Source organism: Mauremys reevesii, linkage group 5 (genome assembly GCF_016161935.1).
Source record: "Mauremys reevesii isolate NIE-2019 linkage group 5, ASM1616193v1, whole genome shotgun sequence".
NCBI lineage: Eukaryota > Metazoa > Chordata > Testudines > Geoemydidae > Mauremys > Mauremys reevesii.
In genome coordinates, this window is record NC_052627.1 from 51,402,957 (window position 1) to 51,413,931 (window position 10,975).

At 42.1% G+C, this 10,975-nt stretch overlaps 1 protein-coding gene across 1 annotated transcript; it reads left to right on the forward strand.

The window, feature by feature from the left end:
• The first annotated feature begins 268 nt into the window (after positions 1–268).
• On the forward strand, positions 269–8,454 carry RAB33B (RAB33B, member RAS oncogene family). Its single transcript, XM_039539698.1, has 2 exons — positions 269–529; positions 6,828–8,454. The coding sequence occupies exons 1-2, from the start codon at positions 290–292 to the stop codon at positions 7,269–7,271; spliced, it is 684 nt and encodes a 227-aa protein (XP_039395632.1). The 5' UTR covers positions 269–289; the 3' UTR covers positions 7,272–8,454.
• The last annotated feature ends 2,521 nt before the right edge of the window (positions 8,455–10,975 follow it).

Here is a 10,975-nt window from a genome sequence, read left to right on the forward strand (position 1 = left end):
GTGCTGCGGCTACCGAGGGAGATTCTCGCGGGAAGTCTCCTAATCTCCGCCAATCAGAGGCTTCACCTGCCCTGGGAGGGAGTGGGGCAAATCACCGTACGTGGCAGGCGCGCGCGGGCCCTGTTACTCCGATCCTTGGCCTGCCGCGGCAGCGAGGTGAGGGCGGTTGAGCGGCTGCCGCTGCAATGAGCGCGCGCCAGTGAGGAGCCGCGCTGAGGCTAACGGGTGGGCGCGCGCTCGGCAGCGCGCGCCGTCCCCGAACCGTTCCATCCGGGCCCCCGGGAGGAGCATGGAGGCGGCAGCCGATCTGGAGTCCTCGCTGGAGCTGAGCTACTCCGGCGCGGGCCCTGGGGGGCTGCCCCCTGCGCGCTCCCGCATCTTCAAGATCATTGTGATCGGGGACTCGAACGTGGGCAAAACCTGCCTGACCTACCGCTTCTGCGCGGGCCGCTTCCCGGAGCGCACGGAGGCCACCATCGGCGTGGACTTCCGCGAGCGCGCCGTCACCATCGGCGGGGAGCGCATCAAGGTACCGCCGGGCCCTGCTGTGCTCGGCTCCGCACGAACACCCGGGCCTCCTGCCGCCGTGACCTCCCCGTCCTGCCCGCCCCCCCTCCGGCCCTGACACCCCAGCGGCAGCGGCTCCCTCCTGGCGTGGGGGCTTCAGGGCCGTCCGGCCCCCCGGGCTGCCCTCTGGGCTGTCGGCCCCCGGCGGGTGAATGCGGCCGCCCTGGGGCTCCTATTGCCGTCGGGCTGATTGTCTGATAGGCTCAATGGGAACTGCCGTCCTCGGTGCAGAGCGGCTGCCTGAGCAGCTTAGAAAGCCCAGCCTCAGGGGCTGTCATGCCGCCTAGTCGAAGCTGGACTCTTGCATGCTGGGATCTGTAGTCCCTTCAGGTCATATCTCAATAGCAAAGCATCAGGGGACCATATTATAGAAGTCCGATCATTGTGGCTTGGCCACACCTGCTTCACAGCACAATCTTTGTCAGTATTAGAAAACGTGCCCTGGTGTAACGAAACTGACAACCCCTTAGCTTGGCCTCTGACTGGTGTTATAAAGGACAAAACTAGCCCTTTAAAAAGTGTCTTGATTTCCAAACTCATCTACTGGGAGAGATGTCAGTTTTTATTGTGACTTTGCTTTAGATACATGTTAACAGTGATGCCATATTTCTGTGTAGCACCACCAATCTTCCCTGTAAAATGCAAACATTCATGCCACGTGGGTGTGTGCCACTGTTCTGGAATGTGCATTTGGGCCTAAGGCTGTCAAGTTAGTCTGGCAGTGGTCTGAAATGTTTCCCAAATTAAGCTTCTTTTGTAATGCAGACATAAACCCCAAAGGTGTTGTGCAGGAGGGGGAGAAGATAAAGTGTCCCAGTAAACAGAATCTTATCTGTAGTGTCAGTTTCAAGATTTATCATTTCTGATGCAAACAACTTAACAACAGTGAGAACTCTACAAATATTCTATATCAGAAAATGAAGGATGTATCTAATAACAAGACAGTGGAGAGGTGTGAGATACAGTGGCTATTTTACATGTTTACTCAAGGTGTTCAGTGTCCGTTTTTAACAAAGAATAATGTTCTTGGATGACAGATGTACTTCATTCAGTTGTCACACAGCTAGGGGCAGAAAGGAGGGAAATTGAGCATTGGAATGTGGCAGGTTGCATAGCTAGATCACATCTCTCTCTCACTTCTAAAGGGATATTGTCCCTCATCTCTTACCCCCGCCCCGTACCATGTAAGTGGTGGATGTGTTTAGTGTTGATAAGGTATTCATAGGTGCTGAGGAAATATGGGGGAATCCAGCCTCATCTTCAATTCTGAGATGCTTCTAGTAGGTCATAGGGCCATAGTATTACAGTATATATATTTTTTAAAGGAGGCTACGTACAGGGGACACCAGTTCCTTCAGTCCTCCACCTTCTTAATCAGGAGACTCCTTCCATTCATCCCATTCCCATGAAGCTCTATGATGATCTGCTCTAATTAAGTCTTTTCCACTTGCTATGATGAGTCCCAGTGTTCTGGCTGCCAAGGGATTGCCACATTCAGGAAGGGTTCCATGTGCAATCATACTGTACGCATCCATAGGACCCCAACTTCTTATATTTCTTTTCTTCTTTTTCATTACCTAACCTCAACCCGTTTCTCTGTTTTCTGGCTCCTGCCCACTTATTTTCTTGTGTATGGTGGTAACACCTCTGAAGCAATGCCTGCTGGAGCAGCAGAGAGGGAAACTGATGAGCCTAATCAATCTATTAAGCCATGTCTACACTACAGATTTATAGTCATGCCAACAGGTCAGTCCCTGGTGTGAAGAGGTGAGATCTCTGACCAACAGTAGCCATGCTGGCAAAAGCCTCTAGTGCAGACATGGTTGTACCAGCAAAACTGCTTTTACCATTATAGCTTGTTTCACTGTGGGGGGAAGTAGGCTATGCTAGTAAAAGCACAGCTTTACTGGTATAAGCTATGTTCACAGCAGGAGTGTTTTGCAGAGCTCTCCTACAGTAGGCATGGCTGCTGTTCTTGCTGTGCCCTCGATGAGCTGCTAAAAATAGAATTCTTCCCTTGTTACTCTGGAAGGGTTTATGACCCCCTTCCTCTCTGTTGTTGTTCTCCTCCTCCAGGTAGCTGGATGGTTGGTCTTTTGCTGGCTACTCATGCATGGAGCACTTCCCCTGCAGCTGTAGAAATGCTGTGTCATTGGTAGTAACACAGGCACAATTCTTTTCTACAGGATTTTCTTACCTGGGAATTTAAAAAAAATACAGGGGGGAGCCAGTGTTCATGTTACATTTGTATTGTAGACTAATGACTTGATTACTTTTAGGTCTTTTTGAAGCAGCAGTGCTTAGATGTGATATATGCACTAAAGCTATTTCAGAAAATGAGGGTCTTCTGAATTTTAACTTCTCATCTATTTGATTTGAGCAATCGAAACCCATTGTCTTAACTCTTTATTTAATTGAGGTAAATAATGACACAAATGAAAGAAAAAGGAGGAAATCATATCCCATGCCTTAGAGCGCTTCACTGATTTGCAAAGCAAAATGAGGTGCAGAGAAATACATGAACTGTCTTAATCGAAAGGCCATTTATATGTTTTAGTTAGTGTAAACAATGCATACAAATTGTTCATGGTGAAGAAGCCTTTTTTCAGAATACTCATCCCCTCTAATTCAACTCCAAGTCTCTTTAGTTTAGCTTAGCTTTGGGGGGGAGGGTGTTAAGTCAGCATATTGTTTAAATACCTATCCCTCAGCTTCAATAGTTTTATCATGTTCTTGGGTTTTTTGCCTCAGATCTAATGTCCAAAGGGGGTCTTGGCTGCATCATACTTTGAACAAAAATGCAACCCCTTGATGGACAGTTTATTTAAATTATGATGGAATCATAGTCTCAATATCAGTCCACCAATATGCATTTTTCAAAGTGTGTTTTAATCATCTGTGCTGTGTTTGTGAGGGGCCAGGGAGGGGGAAAAGTACAAAAAGCACTCAGAGTACAGTCTGCAGAATCTCATATAAATACTGGGGTGTCTATAAGAGTTGGCTGGCTAACAGAAGAAATGCGTATAGAAAAAGTGAAAAACTTTGTGCAGCACTAGAGATACAGAAAGCCACTCACCTGCTTCATGATCTAACATATCAAGAATATATATAAAAACATAATTTAGGATTTCAGGTCCACAGTCTAAATAGCTGCAAGTAAACAAACTGTCCTTACATTGCAGCTTCTCATAAAACTTTTTTCCCCTTTTCTAATGCATCTGGGTCGCCTCTTTGCTCCAAATCTTCACTGTCACTTTCTTATCACTTAGCATAGTTTCTGTAATCTCCACTTTTGGGGGGAGAGTTTCTCCAAGTTCTGCATGTGCCCAAGTAAATAAGTCAATTTTGAAATCTAGTGTTCTAATAGTGTATCATAAGGCTGTTCTGTAACTCCTCAGCCATACTCTTCCCTGCATAGGATCTACCTATTTTACCTGCCATTATTCTTAGTTGAAGAAAACACTCCATAAATCTCTTGGCTTTTCAGGCTTTCTTGCCAAATCTCTAGAATCAGATCCCAGGAAAGATGAGAAATATCCAGTAAAAATAGCTTCCTCTGAACCAGCCTCTGGGAAAAATGAAGGGTAAGAGAGAACAGGGTGGGTTCTCAGCTGGTGTGGATTGTCATAACTCCATTGACTTCAGCTGAGAATCCTCTCCCTGTTCTGTTATTTAGTGAATTTTGTGTTAGAGAAAGATGCCACACTGAAGTCCTTTAATTGTAGTGAAATTTTTTTTATTTAGGTATCCTAATTTAGGTATCCAGTTGTATTTAGTCACAAAACAGGTATAGCTTTGGCAACAGCAGTGCAGCCTCCTTACCCCCTTTGCATTTGAGTCAGGTGGTGTCCTTCTCACACTGCCTTGGTGCCAGTGTGGGAGAATTGACAGCAAGGAGTCTGCTGCTCCTGGTGCCTGCTCACTACAATGGAAGTAGGGAGAAGTAGTTGCTGGGGCAGTCCTATTCAGCCCCTGTGCCCAGGGGAATGTTCTCTGTTGCACTGTGGGCATGGAGCATGCTCAGAGCAGGTAGAATCTTTGGAGAATTGAGCAGCAAAGCTCTTTCTAACCTCTCCTGAGCATGTGCTGCTTGGAATTTTTTGGAGGTTTCTAACTTGGCCAGTTTTGTGTGAATTTCCAGAAACGGCAAAATGCACATCTCTGATACCAGGGGGAAGCCCTTCCCCCTTCTTCCTCCAAACTTCAAATCTCTGTTACAAAGCATGGAAGTAATAGTGTTTCTCAATGGAACAGTTGCAAGATTTTTATTTTGTAACATGGACAAAATATTTTTCACTAATCTTTTTCTCAGAAACAGCTCGAACAGTTTTAGTTGAAACTTCAAAAAGTTCAGCCTGAGCCACCTGACATGGAAAATTTCAGTCCTATTAGCTAAAATTTGGCAAAGTTATAAGTAGCTACAAACAGAGTCTTCTAATGGAAAGTGTTGGGCAACCTTATCTGCCTATAATGATGCTGGTACTTTTTCGTTAGGAAATGGACTTAAATTGCCAATTTGTGTAGGATGTCTATTCAGAGGACAACTTCTTGGTCAACACTAGCCTGGTTTCAATTTAAACTAGCTGATAGCCTAATCTCATGATTCAGCCAGGTCCTTTCAGAAGAGGATTCTTGAGTCTGCAGGGACCCATGTTCTTTCTCTGAGCCTTAATTGCAAATCACTATCATAATTGGGAAGTGGAGGGAGAAGGAAAGTGAAATAATTTTTAAAATAGCTTTCTTGCATTTAATTCAGGTGCTAATTGCAATAATAGGCTCCTTTCCAAGAATACTCTGCATATATCAGGAAAGCAGTTAAGAGAAACACTGAAGTAGCAGCATAAAATGTGACATATCAAGTGATCTCTCATTTATGCTCAGTCCAGTCGCCCCAAAGCTGAATGTTCCCATAGCTAAAGCATATGGTACCATGTACAATTTTATTATAAGTAACTTTAAATAGTAAATTTAAACTGGACATTTTTATTAGCAACAGCATAAGATATTATGCCACATACTGCATCTTATAGATTTGTAGTGAGTCTGAAAGTCAAGTGCCATTGACCTCTTAAGAGTCCTAGTTCCTGCACAACCAGATTCTTAGTTGTAAAAAACAAAACAAAACATTTTATGGGCATTTTTATAAAGAAACGCTATGTAAACTAAAGACACTTAAAGGGATGAACGTATAAAACCTAGTCAATTTAAAAAAAATTAGTTTTCAGTACTACACTTGTACCTTAATCAATCCCTGCCAAATTTTATGGCTTATGGTTACATCTTATTTTGAAAATATTACTTTCCCTTATTGAGATGTGAAAAACGTTTTGCAAACAAGAAACATCTTAAAAAAGTGTTGTGAAGTGGCCAAAGTAAACAAGCAAGGTTAAAAATAGAAAATCTGTTTTTATGCTGGAAGTAGTAGTTTTTCCAGAGGAACTTCTGAGAAGTTAAAGGAAGAAAAAATATTAGTCCAATTTGATCTCCTAATGTTGACCAAAATTAAATTATAGAGCACAAAGGAAGTCCACTTTCAGTGTGGATAGACATGGTGGGAACTTGTTCCAGAGTTCAGTTTCTCTACTTTCTTTTCTTTATGTACACTACTGACAAATGTATGTAAAAATAAAAAATGAAAAAAAGAGGGAGAGGGGAATGACACATTTACAGTTAACTAGTCAAGCTATACAGTTATCTGTCATTGTGGATAACTTTGCTTTATGCGTGCCTAACTCTGAACCCCCAAATCTCCTGAAGGCCATACCTTGAAAATGTTACCTTATTCAGTTATTGAAAAGATTGTAGGTGTGGAAGCATGTGTGATGCAGAGTTCTATCCTCTGACCAGCTCAGTACTAACAGTGCGGAAGAAATTCTCTTCAGCAAAATAACAAGTGTGCTGAGAGATGTATATTTGTTGCTACTTCAAAAACAAGGCTTTTATTACTGCAGATTCCAATATTCTTTGGTGTAAGATTTTACAAAATATCAGTGTCAGTGATCAAGCTAAAACACAACACTAATTTTTTCATATCTTTAATTATGAACAGGTGGCTCTGAAAACAGTATTTACATAACATTTTGTAACCTGCAAAAACTGTGGTGAAGAGCAATATAATATTCTTCAAGAACTAAACTTCACAATATGACTAATACAGAGATGATCTATATGTTTTTCATAGTTCAGAATGATTTATATCATTGTCCAGCATGAATTGAAATCAGTTCTGCTTTTTTCTCTGTTCCTTTTTGCCCTTTTAGATCCAGCTGTGGGATACAGCAGGACAGGAGCGCTTCAGAAAGAGCATGGTGCAGCACTACTATAGGAATGTACATGCGGTTGTGTTTGTGTATGATATGACCAACATTGCCAGTTTTCATAGTCTGCCATCATGGATAGAGGAATGCAAACAGCACTTGCTTGCCAGTGATATACCACGGATTCTTGTTGGAAATAAATGTGACCTGAGAAGTGCTATTCAGGTGCCTACGGACTTGGCCCAGAAGTTTGCTGATACTCACAGTATGCCACTGTTTGAAACCTCTGCTAAAAACCCCAATGACAATGACCATGTGGAAGCCATATTTATGACACTGGCTCATAAGTTGAAGAGCCACAAGCCATTAATGCTTAGTCAACCCCCAGATAACGATAAGATACGTTTAAAGCCTGAGCCAAAACCTGCTATGACCTGCTGGTGTTAGATCACAGTGTTCACGCAGTTATCACCTCGTCTTGTTTGCAAATACTCTAAAAATATGATCTTGGCAGGTTTTAGTATCAATTATGTATGATCTCTTTGGCACTTTAATGTGTGTTTTTCTTGTGTAGATGTGCCACACTCGTATCTCTGCACTTTGTGCTAGCTCAGTTACTGAAGCTTCACTGTACATATACAGAAAAATAGACTTTCAAATGAAGTTTTGATGCAGCAAGTTCACTTAAGGTACTTGCTGCTTGAGAGCATTTCCATCACTGCTGGTATGGTTAATAATCCAGTTTGTTTGTTTTTGGTTAGCATTTTGTTGGTTCTTCTGCATTATACCAGAGTTTTGGCGTAGCCAAAGAACTCACATCTTTGGCCCGCAGAGGATGAGTGTTGCGAAGTGTTGGTTTTGTGGGTCTCTGGGATAATGACACAGAAGACTTACCCATTTCCACTGCATCTCAAAGCAGCTATAGCTGTGGACGTGTGCTGTGAAAGGAGGGGCATCAATAAAGATCAGCCTAGAATGTGAATGTGCGGGAACACCATTGGTCTCAGTAGTTTGTCATTCCACCTCAAATCCTGGCTATTCATACGTGGCAAAGGGGGGAGAATCTACAGATTGTCTTTGCCCTCAGATAGTTATTTAAAGCCTAAAACATGATAAATTCTTTGTAATTTGCACATTTTTATCCCACATGCATCCTTCTTATGAAAGATAGTTTGGTTAGAGCACAGGGATGGGATTTGAGGGAGGATCCAGATTTCGAATTTGATTCGGGATTTCCTGCACTCATATGCTGCAGAATAAGGAGGAGAGCTAAATCAAACTGCTCTCATAGAAAGTGAATTGGGTTTGGAGAATGCTGTTATGCAGTTACATCACATGAGCTCATGTTGCTCCTGTGATTTCAGTGAAAAAGTTCAGCTCCATGCAACACTTGAAAAGTTGTAGAGTTAGAACTATCACTCTGCAGCATGTTCCCCCACTCAAAGTAGCATAATACATGCCTGATGGCAAGCTAATATCGACAACCATAACTCTCATGACAACTTCCAACCTAATTCAGATTTCTTCACTTGGATCATTTAAGAACATATGCTGTCTCTGAATTGTGTATCCCAAGGTAAATAAATGTACTCCTGTAGTCTTAAATTTGAGCCAGGTTGAGAGAAACAAATAGTGACTTGCGTTTTGTTTTTAAAATAATCTGAAAAAGTAATTTTGAAGAGGAAACTTATTATGCATTTTAGGAACTAAAGTATTTTGGAAAAAGTGCTAGTTCTGATGCCCAGTTGCCACATACAGACCTGTGCCTTAGCTTTTGAAAGTGTCAAGGCCACTATGTTTTAATGGTAGTAAACTGGTCTCTGCCAGAAAAATATGAAGGCAGATGTTCTGTAATTGAACTTGGTGACAAACTTCCAAATAGTGTTCAATTCATGCCCACTTGCCCACTATTATAGTAGAATGATATATTCTCTTTAAAGAACAGAGAAACTGGAAATCCTTTAAAACGTGTAAATACAGAATCATATAAATTAAGTATGGAGAAGACCTACTGTGTCATTTTGTTAATCCCCAAACAGATTTTCCTTAATAGATCTTCAGGTTAAAGCCTGCTTGGGTAGCCCCTTAGAGTTCTTTTGCAGAAGCAGGGGCGGCTCTAGGCATTTTGCCGCTCCAAGCACAGCAAGCAGGCTGCCTTCGGCGGCTTGCCTGCAGAGGATCCGCTGGTCCTGCAGCTTCGGCGGACCCTCCGCAGGCGATATGTGCCTGCGGGAGGTCCGCCGAAGCCGCGGGACCAGCGGACCCTCCGCAGGTGTGCCTGTGGGAGGTCCGCCGAAGCCGCGGGACCAGCGGACCCTCCGCAGGTGTGCCTGCGGGAGGTCCGCCGAAGCCGCGGGACCAGCGGACCCTCCGCAGGTGTGCCTGCGGGAGGTCCGCCGAAGCCGCAGGACCAGCGGACCCTCCGCAGGCAAGCTGCCTGCCGCCCTCGCGGCGACTGCCCCAAGCACGCGCTTGACGTGCTGGGGCCTGGAGCCGCCCCGTGCAGAAGTAAGGTGAACTGTGTTGGATTTTTAGAATCTACTGCTTCCTCTCGCTACGCTTGGTATTGCAAGCATTTCATTTCAGTTGTTCTTTGTATGCTTGTTTGAAGGTCATGTTTCATATTGGAAAGCATTCTGGATTGCACATAACTGTATGGTTACATCAAAAGGGAATGTAAGCCATGGAACTTAATTCAGCATATAACAGTAATCTGCAGTGATCTAACAATAGTGTGCTTGATTATTACATGTTCAAAGAAAAAACTTAAAAATAAGGAACTCTGCTTACGATATGTATTGTAGGATGCTGACTGGAAACTAAACACAAAGGTCATTTTAGAGCTTTGTCTACTATTATCCTGATGGTCATATTATAGTAACTAAATAACTGAAACATGGAAATTGTATTAACCAAACTGTGAAAAGTAATAAAGGATGTAATTATTCTGTTACACACTGCGTTTGTGAAGGAGAAAATCCACTGGCTTTATTCTAGGTTTAGAAAGATCTATTTGGCCTAATCATATTGGGATTAAGGATTTTTAGGATTTTATTTTTCCATTTTGAAACCAACCAACTATTTTTGTAAAGCCACAACTGTGACAATTTTATTTATGCAATACTTGAAAAAGGGAACTCTGTTTTTATCTGTTTCAGACCTTAAAGAGAATTTGATTTATAGTCCTAGAAATAATCAGCTTTTTAACACTAGGGACCTTAATGATTTTTAAGAAGGGATTGATCTTAAATGTATTTGTAGCATTACAAATAAATATGGTTTACAGTCCTCCTGGAGGATTTTGTTTTTCACTCATGTCCTTAATCCTCTTTCAAAGGACTGATCTGAAGTGTTTGTATAGTATTAAAGTATTTCAAACTTTCTAATCTTACTTTTTTTATTTTTTAATATTCCAGAATCAGAGGACTGAGAGTAAGGCAATAAATCATGTAGACACAATATAAATGTTCAATTCTCAGTAATAAGCAGCTGGGAATCTATCAAGTTTTATTTAAGCAAATTACTTACAATTTGTAAATAAGGGCCCTGAATCATAACTACATGAAATAATGTTTAGCTATATAATCTAGTCTTTTCAGCACCAAGCATGTTTTGATATTCCTGCCCTAGAGACTGTGGTCTTGAATTCAGGATCCAGTATGCTTCCTCACTCGCTGTAGTAATGTTCTACTCACAGAAAGGATGTCAAAGATACTGAATATTTTGTATATGTATTTTCATCCTACCAAAATAAAATGTTATTTTGTCTGTTTTTATAAACAAACAATAACACTGGTACAATCCCAGCAACATAATAAACTGGCTTTGCCATAAATAATGTTCATGGTCTTCATTTGTATTATATGGGGGACATGATGAAGCTATCTACAATATAATCAGATAAAAAGGAATCCATAGTCTTCACTGATCCGGACAGCAACCCGGTGAAAGAGACTTTGTGCTTGGCCTTCTGCTCCCTTGCAGAGTGACTTTCTCAGTACTTTAAATAGACATCTATGGATTTACCCTAATCTCAGCTCGTGCACCCAGTCTGTTATTCCCTTAAATGAATAATATACCGCTTACTACCTTAAATGGAGTTACCTAGACACTTCAATTTAAACATGTTGGATTACATCAAACAAGTTTAT

Bases quoted from the DNA above. Each gene is read 5' to 3' on its own strand.
- RAB33B (XM_039539698.1), top strand. From the start codon at position 290: ATGGAGGCGGCAGCCGATCTGGAGTCCTCGCTGGAGCTGAGCTACTCC. The intron at 530-6,827 runs GTACCGCCGGGC...TTGCCCTTTTAG, and splicing joins TCGGCGGGGAGCGCATCAAG to ATCCAGCTGTGGGATACAGC.